This window comes from Quercus suber, unplaced genomic scaffold (genome assembly GCF_002906115.3).
Source record: "Quercus suber isolate HL8 unplaced genomic scaffold, Cork oak 2.0 scaffold_320, whole genome shotgun sequence".
NCBI lineage: Eukaryota > Viridiplantae > Streptophyta > Magnoliopsida > Fagales > Fagaceae > Quercus > Quercus suber.
The window spans coordinates 453,116-472,392 of NW_027069774.1; the positions used below are offsets into that span (position 1 = coordinate 453,116).

The 19,277-nt window shown below is 39.6% G+C and overlaps 1 protein-coding gene across 1 annotated transcript; it reads right to left on the minus strand.

Moving 5' to 3' along the window:
* Positions 1-7,039: 7,039 nt before the first annotated feature.
* LOC136071508 (nudix hydrolase 23, chloroplastic-like) lies at positions 7,040-17,906 on the minus strand. Its single transcript, XM_065782924.1, has 8 exons — positions 17,859-17,906; positions 17,487-17,618; positions 9,410-9,486; positions 9,048-9,183; positions 8,816-8,956; positions 8,660-8,718; positions 7,748-7,815; positions 7,040-7,422 (listed from the first exon to the last, which is right to left on the minus strand). Exons 1-7 carry the CDS (start codon positions 17,904-17,906, stop codon positions 7,755-7,757), a joined length of 654 nt encoding a protein of 217 aa, XP_065638996.1. The 3' UTR covers positions 7,040-7,422; positions 7,748-7,754.
* Between the last annotated feature and the right edge of the window lie 1,371 nt (positions 17,907-19,277).

A 19,277-nucleotide genomic window follows, 5' to 3' on the forward strand; every position in this document is an offset into this window, starting at 1 on the left:
AAGCCAAATATAAACACATCCACGCAGTAAATATAAAGCAAAGATAAAGGGAAGGAAGATGCAAACACACGGAAAACATACAATGTGTTATCGAAGAGGAAACCGAAGTCATCGGCGTAAAACCTCTCCGCCGCCCTCCAAGCGGTAAATAATTTACTAAAGAATGTAGTTGGGATACATGAACAGCAGAAGACCCTTTAAGCCTAATCTACCCAAGTACCTAAACCCTCCAAGCTTTTTGCTCCAACGAGGTTACACCGAACCTATTTTTTCTTTAGCTTCCCAGATTCTGCTACTATACCATAGCATCAACCAATGTACATTGGTTCCTTCCAAACTGCTTCCCAACAGCACCAAATAAGCCTTCTCACAGACGTGGGTGTGGTGAGATAAGGATTGGCTAAAGGCCTCTCAAGAATGTAACAATGGAAAGGAAGAGAGAAGAGGAATTTTTAGAGTCTCTAAGGTAAAGATTGAGGATGAGGCAATCTTGTTTTGCTCTAGGGTTTCTCTCACAAAATTCTCTCTAGAAGCTCTCTACATTTCGTGGGTATAAGGGTCAATATATAGTGGGGTGAGAAAGGAATACGAAGAGTTAGTTTTTCCCAAACAGGGCTGATTGGCGGCTTGGCCTTGCGACTAGTCTGAGTCACGAGTTCAAGCCGCGAGATAACGGCCTGGCCAGCCTGAGACTTTTGTCCTGTAGTGCGACAGCTGGCGCGACCCTTCAGCTCCCATGTATGCATCTCACATACCTGCAGTTGGCGGCTTGCCAGTCACGAGTCAACCGCAAGCCCTAGCCGCGAATCTCTGCCTTCTTGCACATACTTGAGTTTTTCTTTACATCTTCTCACACACTACCCTTATAATAATCCCACCTAAATACAGGGTTACTAAGTGCTTAAATTACAAGCAAATTGGCAGGGAATAAAGCCAACAAGATGGTTGATTAAATTCAACCTTACACACCCATCCACTTTTTTTTCCCCCTCCTTTTTGGTGTTGTTGATGTTGTTCTTTTTTTCAAATTTTATGTATGGCAGTTACCATTTTTTGTCTAATCCTAAAATGTAGTTTTTTAATCCTAAAGTTTAGTCATTTACTACACATCCATAACATAAGTAAATAAAAGCTTAAATTTAAAATTTTATGGCAAGAGATACACATTATTTTTGGTATTGTTGTTCTTTTAAAAAAAAAATTAATAACATTTATCAATTTTTGTTTAAACCAAAAATTTACTTTTTTAGTCCTAAAAGTTAGCCATTTACTACACATTCATAACAAAAGTTAAAAAGAGTTTAAATTTCAAATTAAAAAGAGTTTAAATTTCAAATATATCAACAACATTTAAAACTGAGAAAAAGGTTCGTAACATTTTTTTAAGTCGTACATTTTATCCAAAAAAAGATACCCCTATTTTGAGGGGAAAAAAAAATCATTAAATTATCCCACGTTTGATCCAAAGAAAACCCAACCCAACTACCTTTTTTTAAATTCAAAGTTTAAAAATACATTATCCTTATCCCACGGTAACGTACATCATTAATTTTATTTTAATGGAGATGTTCAATGTTCAAATCAATCTTTCCAATTATGAAATTATTGTTAAAAAATAATCATTCAAATTCAAATTCCGCTTGCCAATATTTTATATTATCCCCAAAAAAAAATCATGATTTAGAAAAAATTGCCGATTGCTTTTTTTTTACTATTTAATTCTCACAAAATAATTTCCCATTTTTTCATGTTTATTTTAAAATTTTAAAATCATAACCACTACCATGTGAAAAATGCAATCCCCATAATATGTAAACACCTTCATCAGTACAAAATAAATAAAATAAAATAAAAACCTAAAAAAGAAATATAATAGAAAACTTAATTTTTAGGATATTTCTGGTAAAAATACATATCTAATTCCCTACAAAATAGGACTTTTTTGTTAGTTTTCAAAGCAAACTCACCTCTCTCTCTCTCTCTCTCTCTTCCTTTTTTCTTTTATCAAGATTTATCTTTTTTTTTTTCTTTTTTTTTTAATTTAACTTTCTTTACTCACGTTTTCTTTTGTAAAAAAAAAAATCTCACGTTTCTTTTTTCTTTTTTTATTCTCTTCCATATTTTGGAAAAAAACAAGACTCCTACTACAAAACCACTACTATAACTTCTCCATCCATATCCTTATATTTAGGCACTAACATATCTGATTTTGAAAGAAAATAAAAGGCTAAATTTTAGGGAAATTTAAAAGATTAAGGTGGGAAATTGGTGTGACTCTATCATTATTTAAAAGTTTATCAAAAAAAAGAAAAACCACACGTTTAAAAAAATCTCATGTTCTATCCGGTATCCATGTACTATTTTAAAAAAATCTCACTTTCTATCCCATGTTTAAAAACTACCCAACCACCTTTTTTTTTCAAATTCAAAGTTTAAAAACTACATGTACTGTTCTAATCCTAAAAGTTAGCCACTTACTACACATCCATAACAAAAGTGAAAAAGGGTTTAAATTTCAAATATATTTATTTTACGGTAAAAGGATCAATAATAGTTAGCCACTTACTACGCATCCATAACAAAAGTTAAAAAAAGTTTAAATTTCAAAGATATCAATTACCCTTAAAACTGAGAAAATGAACGTAACATTTTTTATGGAGTAGTAAATTAATAATTATAAAAAAAAAAAAAATTGTAAATTGGATTTCACATTGAATTATACAAATGATAAATATAATTTATGTCACAAAAGAAATTTTTTTACAACAATTTCTTAGATAACAACCACTTCATGTGAGGTTTAAATTGGGTAACTATTAACATGATGCATCAAATATATAATAATACTCTCTTAAAAAAAGTGGCGTAAATTACTGTAGGGTCTGTTTTTATAGCCCAAGCCCAAATTGTTTGGATTATGAGCCCAATAAACCCAGAACAATGAATTTGTAGGGAGTGGGTGAAAGAGCTAGGCTGATTATGAACTAAACAATAGTTAACTATGGTGTTAAAGAAGGAATTGACATAAAAACACACTTCAAAGCTTTTCAATTTGATGTCCGAGGAGGAATATTATCGAATGAAAGATGAATACAATTCTTAGAGCTATATCCCTCCCTTTTTTTTCTCTCCCCCTATCTCCAAAGGCTTTTTTCCTTTATATAGCATACTCCCTCATCATCTTCATCATCCACTTGTTCTTCATCTAAGTGTTCACTTTAGTACATGTCACGTCAGGTCTCCCCTTTAGCTCTCTGTGAGTAGTAGTAACTGAGATGACACTGTTCAGGGGTTTTCTCCACATTAATGTAGCTAGAAAAGCAGATGCAGTGCATTTAATGTGGTGGTGGCAACTTCTCATTTTAGATATTTCTTTATTCTTCTCATCTCTAGGCATGCCCAAAGCTTATCTAGATCACTGAAGTCGCTAGGAAGATCACTTGAATCCTCCAGATATTTGCTTGACCAAGAATCTTTGCATCCGAGGAGAATGACCTCTTCGGACCACTGGTTCTCTCTTCGGACTGTTCAACCTTCATTTCCAGGTATCTTTCTTTCATACGGACTCCTTCTTAACAGCCTTCACCTCTTTGGACACATAGTATCCTTCAAATAGGGCCTTAGGCCCAATACATAAGTTTGGGCTTCCACCCCCCACAATAGCCCCTCAAAATTTTAATTTTTCCCTCGTATCCGAAGAGAAAAAATAGGATTTTGATTTGTTACAGAATAAAAGTCAAAAGTACAAAAATATCTGAGTTCACACGTGTAGGAGCATAGATTTAGGCACTTCATAAATGCTGCTGTCGTTTCAATATTCCCAAAGCGCTATTAATTACTCCAGGTGACGTTTTGTCTTTGTTATCCAACGGTGGACTACTGATCCAACGGACGTGGTTCTTCCTCGGAATTTGGGCGGGATGACTCCTACCCCTTCGTTTGTCTCTATATAAAGCCCCAGAAGAGGTTTTTCCTCCTTTACTTTATAGATTCTCAAACTTTCTAGTGAACAAAAGCACTCAAATCCATCGAGCTCTTCAATCATCAAACCTAGAATTTGCAAGAATCTCTACAAGTTTAAAGATCATTCCCCGATCTAGTTTGTGTAAGTTCTCATCTACTCAAACCTTTCATCTTCTCCTTGGCTAGCTTCCTCGACCTTCGAGTAGTCAATCCCCAGTCACTGCGTTTAGAGTCTCCACTTTCTGGTTTATCTGAGATGGGTAGATTTCAGTATCTGGTGGATAGCCTCGCCCAGATGGAGGAATTTAGGGCCACATACCGCATACCTCAAGATGTGGGTTTGAGATATTGCCCTCTAAAAAAAATACTAACAGATCGAAAGGCGGGTGAAGTTATAATCCCCATCATCGCCTTCCTAGAATGAGGAATGACTATCCCTATGAGCCCCATCACCACTAATTACCTTTGAAACATAGGCTTAGTCCTGAACAATATGCGCCTAACGTCTTTAGAATCTTAGGAGCAATTGACGATTTGAACCGTCATCTAGGATTGGGACTCACCTGGCTGGATGTGGTACATATGTACAAGTGCACAGTCAGAAAGGAGCAGGAAATTATCTTAAATCTCGATCCAACGCTGTTAGGCTCGTCTCCTGTCTTCCCAAATCTAACAAAGGGATGAAAGACGATTATCTAATCGTCTCGGGCGCGTGGCATGATGGTATTCACTGCCCAACCCAACCAGGAGAGCCAGGTAGGGGCATCCTAGATTTAGGTTTGCTAACAGTAGATTTAGGATCAACGTTTTTTAACAATTTTGTCCTCTCTGTGTTATTATTTTTAGGTTTCTGACTAAATTCTGTTGTGATGTTGACAGATAAAGACCACGTTTCCCCTCAGCTAAGTCTCGCAAACACCGTCGCGCTCAACTATCTACTACGATTGAAAATATTTGTAAGTGAAGACGGGCAACTTCAGTCAGTTCCACTTATTCTTGGTTACACGCCCAAGCCGTCTGATTTTCAACCAGTCGGCAACGCGATAAGATAAAGAGATTATCCCATCAACCACATCGACGTTGCTCGGAAAGACTTTTTGGCTCCGTTTAATCTTTCCCCCGTGCCACATCCAAATCCGCAGGGTGTACCGCTACTTGTCCAGCCGGTTCAACAGATTCCCCTCGAACTAGCATCAAAAGGCAAGGGTGTTGCTTCTTCGACTTCTTCACTCGAAGAGCAAATTGATAAATTTACCTTTGAAGAGGCCTCAGAAGAGGTTCAAGTGATACACGTTTCGGACGTCGAGGAGAAATTTGACAGGCAATCTAGTGTCCGCCCTCCTGTCTTGATAACAGCTCTTCTAGAAGACTCTTTGGACGAAGAAGACGACATGGCGAGCTTGAAAGATTTGATGAAGAATAGGAACAAAAAAGCTGAGCCCAAGGAGACTGGGACGTCTCAGCCAGTTGTTAGTCTTCCTCCACCACCTCCTCAAATTCCCTCTGACCTCGGCTTAAAACCATTGCCAGATCCAAAGAAGAAGAGATCCATTACGGATAATGAAGAGAGGCAGGTGGTGCCTCCAAAAGGGGCAAAGCAATAGAAAGTAATTAAGGGCCAGCAGAGCAAAAGAGCTTCGTCAACTGAGAGCCAAGACGAAGCTCTTGCCGCTGAGGTGCGCCGAGGGCCACGCACCTAGTCCCCTAAGCTGGAGCTGGACGGTGCTCCCATCCCCTGGGATACCTCCCTCAGGAATTACCACGAAGAGATGGCAGGTTTAGTTGCTGAAACCCTAAAGCAGCCACTCCTCCTTCCGAAGGATATGGAGTCTTACAAGCGCTTCAGCCAGTATGAACTCTTCTTATCCCTCAAAAGGGATTTGGCCATGGTAAGTGAACTAGTCCATTTTTTTTTTCAATTAAAATTTTGATTAATTAATTAATTAATTAATTTAATTTAATTTTTTTTTTACTTTGTACTGAAATTTTTTCTTCTACTATATAGATTACCAGCAAGTTTACGTGGTTGAAGAGTGGAATAAAAGAACTTTTAATGAAGCCCAGGCTGAGGCTCACACTTGGTCTGAGGTTGAAAAATCCCTGGGTAGTCTAAAGGAAGATTACTCTCAGCTGTCCGAGCATCTGAAAGATATGACAAGCAAAAGGGATAATCTTGATGCTGGCCTAAAGACCGCTGAAAAGCAGGCTGAAGACCAACACAAGCAATTGCGCGTGACTGAGATCAATCTGGAGACAGAGAGAGAGAGAGACAATCAAAGGTCTTCGTGCTGAACTAAAGAAAGCCAAGGAATCTGCTCAGTTGGCCGAGAAAGACGCTCAGCTGGCCAAAGAGGCAGTGGAGGTTAAGAGACAGGCAGCATATACTCTTGGGGTGGAGGAGATCCAACTCAGACTCATTAAGGAGTTCGCAAAGGTCTGCAAGGAATACTATGATGTGACCTGGGATAAAGCCCTTGAAGCTGCTAGGGTCCCTCTAGAGGCTGACTTGAGGCAGCCTAAGAGTGTTTTCTATCACCCAGACATTTGCGAACTCTCAGAAGCTTCAGAGCAGCCTGTAGTCGACCAGACCCTTCCTTATCCTAAAAAAAAAAAAAAAAAAGGATACCACATCACAATCAGATGTGATATTTTTTTGAGTTTATAGAATTTCCTTTCAATGAAACCAACTTATTTAAATAAACATAAAAAATAAAAAATAAAGTTTTTAGCCCTTGCACAAAATGGAAATGGTTTTTAGTATCTCTTTGGATTAGTATTTTTTTAATTAATAAACAAATAATTTTATACGGAAAAAGTGAGATTTTAAAAAGTTTTACATAAATAAACAAGTTAATTTCTCTATTAAAAAAAACAAACAAAAACCTATTCCAAACACGTAGATACAATACAACACTTTTGACAATGGACTCGTAAATTTGATTCATCTTTCGGAAGAAAGTAACCACCCCATTAAATCAACTTCAATTGAGAGGTTCATCTCTAACCCTTCAAAGAAAATTATCTTCCAGGGAGATTAATATTTTGGAATCTCAAAACTGCTCAGCAACAATCAGAGTAGTTCGGAACGCTAGGCAGGTGCTCATTTGAAGTTGCTGTAAAATATTCCAATTATCTTTTTGAATTTCAGTTCATGTTTACAAGATTTCCCACCAGATCCTATTCTAAGAAAATTTGGATCTTCCTTGTAAAGACAATCCAATCATGCAGTTCAATCTCATCGATTTACATTCTCTTCCACAATATGCTGAATTTTCAGCTCCACAATTGTGTCAGATCATCCAACATTATGGATTGATATCAAGATTTGATGTTGAATTCACATGAGATGAATGGATTTTGAGAGTCCAAAGATATACAGTGACTACCGGATTCCAGGAACATTTTCCAACTCGACTAGTAAGTTTCTTTTAGTTCCTAGTTTCAAATGGGAACCAGGCCCTGCAACCAGCAAAACATAAAATCATACAACCCAAACATATTAAGGGTATTTTTCTATAATAAACATATGTGACATTGTTAAAATAATGAATTCGAGAAAGCAGTTTTTATTAGATATTTCAAAATTTACTAATTTATTAATGGAAGACAGAGCACATACAAAAGACCAATACAAGGTCACACCTGCAATTTCATTTAAAAAACACATTGACCCATCACTTGATAGCCTCAAGACATCAATTATGTCACACATGCAGAAACATCAAGAAAATAAAACTATTTCAAACCGAACTATTGAATATATCCCTGTTCCTAAAGGACTCACCATCTTGTCAGGATTGCAGATGATAATCAAGAGTAAAAGCATGAATATCAGAAGGACTTGTGCCAGGCCTGACAATAACCATTAGCAAAGAATCATATGTGAGAAATAAGAACATCATTCAAAAATTCAAGATATTCCAGGTTCAAAACATTCATAAGAGTCGAATTCCATCAAACTCAACAAAGCCTTGCATCAACTATTTATATCGTGCAAAAGGATTTCAATAACAATTTTAAGAAGCATCTTGAGGATGGACTCTAATTAGAAGCATTGGACTTTCCAATGAAATTTCCAAATTGATCTCATTCACTCCCTCATACATCAAAATTTCAAAGAACTGAAACTCCCCCTTTTTCTTTAAGCTTCTTTTCTTCCAATTCAATTCGTCATTTACCTTGGCTATCTTAATTTTTCAAATAACCCTAAAGTTTCTATCACCAATTGGTTTACTCAATACACTCCAATCTTTTGTATTACTTTCATTAAGAAGTTTATTAAAATAATTTTTCCATCTCTTTAATCTATTCTTATACTAACACATTTTGATCTTCATCTTTAATGCACTTGACATCATTCAAGTCTCTTGTTTTCATTTCCCTTTATCCCTTGTCTGAGCAAGTTTATAAATATTCTTTCCCCATCATTCGTCTCCAAAATAAGAATGAGAATTGTAACTAAAACTGAATGTATGGAAACTTAAACTTGATTTTGCACATAAACAAACAGCATGACCATACACGTATAGCATTGATCTAATAGCACATAATTGACATGAATTTGTACTTTATCCTTCACCCAAAAAAAAAGACTGTAACATTACTTTTTCCTTGTTCATTAGTTTAGGGGACCAACTTATGCATTAAGGTACCAGAGTTAAACGTTTCCTCCCAAAAAATTTGAATAAATCTCTACCTCTTTTTGATTGTACCATAGTGGAACTTTGGTTTTCCAGCTTTAACATCTTCAATATACTGCAGCCACAAAAGATATGACAACAGGATATAAGATTTGTCTGACGAAGAGTTTAATAATAACGATAAAGTTTCATTGTTCAAAACTGGTCCATACCAAATTCAAGGTAACAAACATTGATGAGAATGCCAGGGAATTAAAAGGTATATCATTGAGGGCAAAAAGCTGGCATTCTGACGATTCTGGACCTGGTGAGAACTGGGGCTTCTTGAGCTTTGCCAAGAATATTATGTAAGTCTGTTCCAAATAAGGTATAATGAATCATGCAGACATCTTTAGCAAGTACACAAAATCCATATGAGCTAAGTAAAAAGATGTTATCCCTTACTTGGCCAATAAGAGGAATATCCAACTGAGCAAAAGGAGACAGCCCTTCCACTTCTGCATTTGCTTCTTCCCAGGTTTCCCTGATTGCCCCTTCTGCAGCAGATTCCCCTATTTCCATGTAACCAGCAGGAAGAGTCCTATTCAATAACACCCAATCATCCAATTAAGATTATGGTTGAAAACAATGATACTAGAGGCAACCTTCATCATAACAGAAAATGTGTGAGTACCCCAGTTTGTGTTTTGGAAGTTTTTTTTTAATAATTTTTTTATTTGTTTTAGGAAATGATTGTGAAGAAGAACCGAAATGAACAAATAGGCTAGTCCTTCCCCAACTAAAACTACAAACATGTACATACATACCAAAGACCATAAGAAGGTTGAATCTTCCGCTTGCAAAGTAGGACCTGGTTATCATGCTCAATGAGGCAACCCACAACCTATAAGTATCAATTGAACAATTATTAAGCAAAAGGAAACCAAATTAATAAGAAGGTAATTAGACTTTGATTAGAGCACAAATAAGAATGAGGACCAAACATAAATAACAAACGCATTAGCAGCAAAACTTTTCCAATCCATTCATACTTATAGCTATAAATAAATAACCCAACTCAACTATCAACCATATTCATTTTTTATATCAGTAACTGACTTTATTAAGAACTAAAATTATAAAGGATAGATATACAAGAAGAATAGGTGAGCATGTCATACAAAATTTGCAGAGCAATCCATAGGCAAACCAATTTCTATTGAAAAAAGAAATAGAGATGAAGAGGCTCAAAATCTAAATTTACAATGCAGACACTCTCATCATCATTGTACAATTTCTTGATACTGATTCATTGCTCTATAGATTGAATCCTTGAAAATTCAACCAGTGTGGCCTAGGTTGTGGAATAAGTGCCTACAAGCAACAAATGAAAGATATTCTTGTCCACCAACCCGTGTGTCACAGGGTCAAATTTTTCTTTTAAATTTTCTGCCTGTGATAGCACTAAGCCCCTGACTTAGTCTCAGCCAACACTCCCCACACACACACTACAGCAATCACTTAGAACAGAATTATTAAGGAAATTCGCATACACAGCACACACAGTATTTACAGGGCACCAACCCCAACCTTTATTACTCAATATCAAGTACAAAGGAAGCCTGGAGAATACACACGAAATTCTCTAAGCCAAATATACACTCTCTGCCATTGACAGCCCCAATAGCCTAGGATAAATATACAGAATAAACTGTCACAGCAGTTACTACCAAGTAACTGCCCCTGTCCAGGACTTGCTGCCACATGTGGTCTGACTTAGGACACCTCTGCCTGATGTTATCTTGGTTTGCTTTCCACGTTTCCAGCCCCTACATAGCAGGTCTGATCATCCAGAAAACCAGGAATTGCTTGATAACTGCCAATAATTGCTGCTGCACACTCTACACATGCCAGCCCATGTATCAGCACATCATCATAGGGCCTCTGCCCATGCTTCAGGAACCCAAACCAATTGTTCCATCACATTTTAGAAGGCTTGGCCTCCTGCCCAAGCCCTTCTCATCAGCATCACAGCCCACATCACATGTCCATATGCAGCACACTAAGTAATCGCTATCAGTCCACTCACTCAAGTCCATGCATTCTGCCAGCACCAATCAGCTCAATGCCTTGCACAGCATATCATAATCACAGCAGCCCAGCACTACCTTGCATTTAAGCCACCAAGCTCACACACAAAGCAACCATCAACCAAACCACTAATGCCATGCATCATCACGTAGGGTCAGCACCACCTGCTGCTGCCCAACATCAAAATCTGTCTCTGCCCACCATGGTCCTCCTCCACCATGGCCTTGGGGCATCATATGGAGCAAAGTGCCTCCACATGCTGCCCCTCATCATGCTCTTCATTATGAATCCAGCAGGGAGACTGGGCTTGTCCCCTTCAATGAGCAGTTAGGAACTTCACTAGATAGGCATGAGGAGCCATTGGTGTGTTGAGAAAACATTGAGCCATGTGACTGGCCTGATGTTGTCCAAGCACTCCAATTCCTCATGCCATCATCAGCAACGTGTAATGCTCCTAACAAACCACCCCTACCAGAAGAAGCCGACGTCCTCGTCGGTAGGGTATCCTCAAATTCCTTTACCTGTTTCTCAAACTGCCACAACGTAGATGCTTTCTCCCAACTTGCTTCCGATTCAGCCGCCCCTTTCCACTTTGCTAAGTAGAAAGTTATCATATTTCCTCCCTTTCAATATCCTGTCACCTTCATGTCAAGAATTCTGTCCACTTCTCTATCAAACTGAACCATGACAGTAGGCGGGGCACGCCTTGCCTCATTCCTTGTAGGATCATCTTCATCTTCATGATAAGGCTTTAAGAAGCTTACATGGATCGTTGGGTGAATCTGTAATCTTTCTGGTAGCTTCAATTTGTAAGCTATAGCACCAACTCTCTTTACAATCTCGAATGGACCATCATATTTAGGAATTAAACCTTTGTGAATTGCCTCACTTCTAAACTTTCTCCAAATCTGTGGAGTCAGTTTCAACAGCACCTTGTCCCCCACTTGGAACTCAAGAGGCCTCCTCCCTTTATCAGCATACTTCTTCATTCTCCTCTGTGCTTTCAACAAGCTATCTTATGCCTCCTGCATCAACTCTTGCTTGTTGATAGCAAATCTGTATGCTGCAGGACACCTGCCTCCTACACGCTGTTTAGCAATCTCATGAGGTATGAGAGGTTGCTGCCCCATGGCCAACTAGAATGGACTCATTCCAGTTGATGAGGACTTATGCAGATTGTAGGCAAACTACGCAGAATCCAATAAGTCAATCCAATTCTTCTGGCTAGCAGTCACATAATGCCTCAAATAATCCTCTAACACAGCATTAATTCTTTCGGTTTGTCCATCTGCTTGTGGGTGATTAGCAGTCGAAAACTTCAACTCTGAACCCATCAAACCAAACAGAACAGTCCAAAACCGACCAGTAAATCTTGAGTCTCTATCGCTTACAATATCCTTAGGTAACCCAAAGTATTTCACCACATTCTTATAGAACAAATCAGCAGTCACCTCTGCTGTACATGTACTCGATGCAGCCATAAAAATAGCATACTTTGAGAATCGATCAATCACCACAAATACTGAACCCATCCCCTTAACTTTTGGCAAACCAGTAATGAAATCCATGGAAATTGAAACCCAAGAACCTTATGGTATAGGAAGAGGCTGCAGCAAACCTGCTTCCTTTTGAGTTAATCCCTTGTCTTGCTGGCAAACTAGACAAGTCTTCACAAACAACTCAATATCCAACTCCATTTTAGGCCAATAATAAGAACGGGACAGTAATGTATACATTCTATCCTTACCAGGATGTCCTGCCCATTGTGGATCATGAGTTTCCTTCAGCAACTCTCTTCGAATCTTCCCACTTGGTACTAACAACTTGTTACCCTTGGCATAAAACAACCCATCCTCAAGCTAGCAACGCCTCACAAGGCCTGCATTAACATCCTGCACCAGCTTTTGATAGGTAGCATCAAGCTTAGCACACTCTTTAATCCGATCCACAAAATCTGACTCCACTTTAGTCAAGGCAGCCACATATTCTTGTACCTGTTTGCGGCTAAGTGCATCAGCTACTTCATTGTGCTTGCCTGGTTTGTGCTCTCATACAAAAACATACTCTTGCAGCAATTCCTGCCACCTAGCTTGCTTGGGTGACAGCTTCTTTTGTGTGCTAAAGAAGGTGTTTGCCACATTATCTGTTCTCACCACGAACTTTGGCCCAAGCAGATACACGCGCCATGCCAACAAACAATATACCACTGCAATCATCTCTTTCTCATGAGCTGAACATTTCTGCTCTGCCTCATTCAACTTCTTGCTCTCATAGGCAACAGGATGTTTCTCTTGCACCAACACACCACCAATTGCTTTGTCCGAAGCATCTGTATGGACTTCAAAGAGCAATGCAAAATCTGGCAGACGCAATGCAGACTCACTCGATATAGCAACCTTCAGCTTCTCAAAAGCTTCTTGACATGCATCTGTCCACACCCATTTTCTGTCCTTTTTCAGCAAATCTGTGAGAGGAGTCACCTTCTTTGAATACCCTTGAATAAACTTCCTGTAATAGTTAGCTAATCCAAGGAAAGACCGCAACTCAGCAACCTTACTTGGTGGAGGCCAATCAAGGATAGCCTGCACCTTCCTCTCATCCATCATAACCACACATTTGCTGACCTTATGCCCTAGAAACAAAATCTCTTGTTGGGCAAACTCACACTTCTCTTTCTTAACAAACAATTGATGTTCTCTTAATTTGGAAAGCACCTTCCTAAGGTGTTCCAAGTGATCCTCCAAGGACTCACTATATATCACTATGTCATCCAAATACACAACAACAAAGCGGATACATACTCATAAAAGACATCATTCATCAAATTACAGAATGTAGCAGGGGCATTCGTTAAACCAAAAGGCATAACTAAAAACTCATAAGAACCATACCGGGTCACACAAGTAGTCTTAGGCTCATCCCCTTCAGCAATCCTCACTTGCCAATAGACTGACCTCAAGTCCAGCTTTGTGAAGTAAACAGCTTTGCTCAATCTGTCAAAGAGGTCTTGAATCAAAGGGACTGGATATTTATTTTTCACAGTCACTTTGTTCAAGGCTCTATAATCAACACACATCCGCAATGAACCATCTTGCTTCTTCTGGAACAGAACAGGAGCACCATAAGGGGCCTTGGAGGGCTGAATATAGCCTGCATCTAGCAATTCTGTCAACTGCTTCCTCATTTCAGCCAACTCCATTGGGGACATTCTGTATGGGGCCTTAGAAGGAGGCTTTGATCCTGGAACCAACTAGATCCTATGATCAACAGCACGCCTTGGTGGAAGGGTCTTGGGCAGTTCTGAAGGCATCACATCAGCAAACTCCCCCAAAAGTCCAACCACAGCATCTGAAACTTCGACATACTTGTCCTGCTTCACTTCAATCAATGTAGCCAAGTAAGTTGTCTCACCCTTCTTCAACCCATGCTCAACCTGCATGGCTGAAACCATTGGTTCTTTCCCTTTGCTTGTCTTGCTATTTTCTGCCCCACGCCTCACAGGAATATAGCATGACTGCTTCTCATCAAGTATTAACAATACTCCAAGGAATGGCAGCAATGTAGCCTTAGCAGCCACTAGGAACTCATCACCCAGAATTACATCAAAATCATCTAATTCCATAACTAGAACCTTTCCTGTCCACTCGCCCACCTTAAACTTCACTCCATAAGCAATTCCCAACACAGGTCTTACTTCTAAGTTTACAGCCTTGATCTTACTTGGACACTTACTCATTTTCAGACTAAGCCTTTAAACCATCCAATCAGCAACAAAATTGTGGGTAGCACTAGAATCAAGCAACCCTCAGCCCCATTCTCGTTCATCTCGACTTGAACATAAGACAAACCCCTAGAAGTACCTCCTGCACGTAATGCATTCAGCAATTGCAAAGGGTTTACTCTGCTGGGAACTTCTTCATCGGACTGCCCACTACCATCTTCAACAACCATGGCATTAGGCTTCTCACGCTTTGGACAGTCTCTTGCACGATGAGGGCCATTGCAAATGAAGCAACCAGCATTAAGCTTAGGCTGTTCTTTGCTTGGTTGAGAGGTAAAACTCTCTCCCTTGTTCTTGTTACCCCACGTTTTCTTCTGCTTATCCTTTTTCTTGTCATCTTTCTTCTACTTGTCTCTACCTTTGTCCTTGGACTTACGTTTTTCCTCTTCCCCACTGGGCTTATTGAACTTGTAGTCCACTAAGGCATCTGCAGCAGACATAGCAGAAGGCAGATCACGCACTGCCTACCTCTTTAACTCCAACTGTGCCCAAGGCTGCAAGCCAGACATGAAGTTGAACAGTTTGTCCTCCTCTGACGTGTTCATGATATCCAATATTAAAGAACTGAACGTCTTGACATATTCTCTCACTGTACCCGTCTATTTCAACTTCTTCAAGGCGTCTCTTGCAACCCAAGCAGTGTTGGTTGGCAAGAACTGTTCCTTCAATTCCTTCTTTAAGGCTTCCCACTAGTCAATTTTCCCTCTACTAGCAACAGCATCATCTTCCACACGGATTCTCCATCATAACTTGGCATCCCCTGAAAGATACATGCTAGTAATCGTTACCATCTCTTGACTAGGCACCCTAGCAGCCTTAAAATATTGCTCTATATCCCACAGGAAATTCTCCAAATCCTTGGCATTCCTGGCACCATTAAAGGGCTTCTGTTCAGGTACCTTTACTTTGGTGGCCACTTCCCCCTCCCTAGGCAGGCCACTCACTGCTCTCTTCAACAGAGCAATTTCTGTTTCAAGTTGGCGTTGGGTCTCCGTTGCTGCTTGGTTCTGGGCGTCCATTACAACAGCCAACTCTTCAACACGATTTAACACCAATTCCCTCTGTTCTGCAAGATCATTCCGCACTGCAGTTGTTTCTGCAGAGACAGTATCAAGTCTGTCACACAAAGAAATTTGTTCCCCATCTGCAGGAACTCCAACTATGGTCTCCAAGACAGTCACCCTTGCCTTGGTGTCCGAAGACATTGCAACCTGGCTCTGATACCAATTGTCACAGGATCAAATTTTTCTTTTAAATTTTCTGCCTGTGATGGCACTAAGCCCCTGACTTAGTCTCAGCCAACACTCCACACACACACTGCAGAAATCACTTAGAACAGAATTATTAAGGAAATTCGCACACACAGCACACACAGTATTTACAGGGCACCAACCCCAACCTTTATTACTTAATATCAAGTACAAAGGAAGCCTGAAGAATACACACGAAATTCTCTAAGCAAAATATACACTCTCTGCCATTGACGGCCCCAATAGCCTAGGATAAATATACAGAATAAACTGTCACAGCAGTTACTGCCAAGTAACTGCCCCTGTCCAGGACTTGCTACCACATGTGGTCTGACTTAGGACACCTTTGTCTGATGCTGTCTTGGTTTGCTTTCCACGTTTCCAGCCCCTACATAGCAGGTCTGATCATCCAGAAAGCCAGGAACTGCTTGATAACTGCCAATAACTGCTGCTGCACACTTTGCACATGCAAGCCCATGTATCAGCACATCATCATAGGGCCTCTGCCATGTTCAGCAACCCAAACCAATTGTTCCATCACGTTTTAAAAGGCTTGGCCTCCTGCCTAAGCCCTTCTCATCAGCATCACAGCCCACATCACATGTCCATATGCAGCACACTAAGTTACTGCCATCAGTCCACTCACTCAAGTCCATGCATTCTGCCAGCACCAATCAGCCCAATGCCTTGCACAACATATCATAATCACAGTAGCCCAGCACTGCCTTGCATTCAAGCCACCAAGCCCACACACAAAGCAACCATCAACCAAACCACTAATGTCATGCATCATCACGTAGGGTCAGCACCACCTGCTGCTGCCAAACATCAAAATCTGTCTCTGCCCACCATGGTCCTCCTCCACCATGGCCTTGGGGCATCATATGGAGCAAAGTGCCTCCACATGCTGCCCCTCATCATGCTCTTCATTATGAATCCAGCAGGGAGACTGGACTTGTCCCCCTCAATGAGCAGTTAGGAGCTTCACTAGATAGGCATGAGGAGCCATTGGTGTGTTGAGAAAACATTGAGCCATGTGACTGGCCTGATGTTGGCCAAGCACTCCAATTTCTCATGCCATCATCAGCAACGTGTAACGCTCCTAACACCGTGTTAGCAAACAGCATAAAGTTGCTTTCTAAAATCTAGCTAAGCAATCACAATTTTATATTTCTCTTTTCTTTGATAAGCATAAATTAATGTAATTACTCATGCAACAAGTGTACTGCGGTATCTGGTTTAAGCTTAAAGGGAGGGGAAAACATTATAGGACTCACAACAGTTATCAAAGTTGCTGGAAAATTGCTAGGTATCTGGACATCTAGCATAGAATTCACCAATCCACTGTATTTTACTTTGCATATGAAAACATTAGGAGTTTCATGTAAAGAAAGCAACAACTAATGTATCTATGACAACATTTACAGAGATCCTAATATGCCATTTTGTAAAGCAATAAAAATAGACTTATTTTGATGCTTAAAAAAATTAATTGATTTTATTTCAGTAGGGATCCCATACACCTTGAAAGGAAAAATTATAAGTTATAAGCAAATAAAAGTCCATTTATACCAAGAGCCTCATGGCTCAACGATTGGCACCTCTTGTTGTTTCCAAGACATCCTGGATTCGTATCCCCCCTCCTCCATTGTAACTATCAAATTATCCACACACACACACACACAAAAACAAAAAAAAAAAAGTCCATTTATTTCTGGATAAGCAATTTCACAAATCAAAAGAGAGTTTCATCCTATAGTAATTGTAATTGAATAGCATTACCATTTTTGGGTTCTGATAGGCAATCTTCCCACAAACTGTGCAAATAGCCCTCATCTTCTCCTCTCCAGAAGGTATCTCGTGCTTTGTTGGGCCACCACACCACTGACAGAAACTGATCTTACGAACATTTCCCTGCATAACAAAAACTAGAAGAATGAGAAAGAGTAGAGAATAAACAACTGAAGAAAATTAAAGAGACAGTTAATCAACAATATAGGATTTATGGTTTACATTTTGAAAACTTTTACAGGACACATGACAGATTAGAGTTTAAATATATCAGTAAACAATGATCTTTGGCAACAAGAAAAATTGGATTTGTAGATAATTTGACCACAATCATGTGTCCCAACATTCAAAAGTAAGGTAAACCTCACACCTAGAAACACACCCACAATCATCTGACACATTGAGGACCATGTCACTAGGAACCTTTTTTTTTTTTTTTTTTTTTNCAAAGCAAATCAAAGGAAAATTTATATGCAAATACAAACAAAAGAAAAGGTGAAGGAGATGATTTGGAAATGATCAACCTAGACCTAAAGCCCTACCTAGTTTCCCCTCTCTCATTGATCAGGGGAGGCCATCGTGCCATTCTTCTAAAATGATTAAGTAATCCTTGTTTAGCCCTTTGTTGGAGTCGGGGAGACATTGGATGATCCTAACCATAGGATACCTAAACTTTAGGTAATACTCCTGCCCTTTTAGATGGTGAAGGTTGTAAACCTAGTTAATATCACGGTGGGTAAGCCCTAGGCGCATTTTTTCATTGAGTGCATCTATTCTCCCCAGGATCCTAAATATGTTTGGGGCATATTGGGTGGGGGCTAACCTGTGGGCCCTAAGGTAATCCCTAGTGACAATGCCCTTAGAGATTTTCATCCCTCCTTCTACAAAGGCAATCATCGGGATTACCACCCATTTTCTGACATGCATCTGTCCACACCCATTTTCTGTCCTTTTTCAGCAAATCTGTGAGAGGAGTCACCTTCTTTGAATACCCTTGAATAAACTTCCTGTAATAGTTAGCTAATCCAAGGAAAGACCGCAACTCAGCAACCTTACTTGGTGGAGGCCAATCAAGGATAGCCTGCACCTTCCTTTCATCCATCATAACCACACCTTTGCTGACCTTATGCCCTAAAAACAAAATCTCTTGTTGGGCAAACTCACACTTCTCCTTCTTAACAAACAATTGATGTTCTCTCAATTTGGACAGCACCTTCCTAAGGTGTTCCAAGTGATCCTCCAAGGACTCACTATATATCACTATGTCATCTAAATACACAACAACAAAGTGATCCACATACTCAAAAAAGACATCATTCATTAAATTACAGAATGTAACAGGGGCATTCATTAAGCCAAAAGGCATAACTAAAAACTCATAAGAACCATACCGGGTCACACATGTAGTCTTAGGCTCATCCCCTTCAGCAATCCTCACTTGCCAATAGCCTGATCTCAAGTCCAGCTTTGTGAAGTAAATAGTCTTGCTCAATCTGTCAAAGAGGTCTTGAATCAAAGGGACTGGATATTTATTTTTCATAGTCACTTTGTTCAAGGCTCTATAATCAACACACATCCGCAAGGAACCATCTTGCTTCTTCTGGAATAGAACAGGGGCACCATAAGGGGCCTTGGAGGGCTGAATATAGCCTGCATCTAGCAGTTCTGTCAACTGCTTCCTCATTTCAGTCAACTCCATTGGGGACATTCTGTACGGGGCCTTAGAAGGAAGCTTTGATCCTAGAACCAACTCGATTCTATGATCAACAACATGCCTTGGTG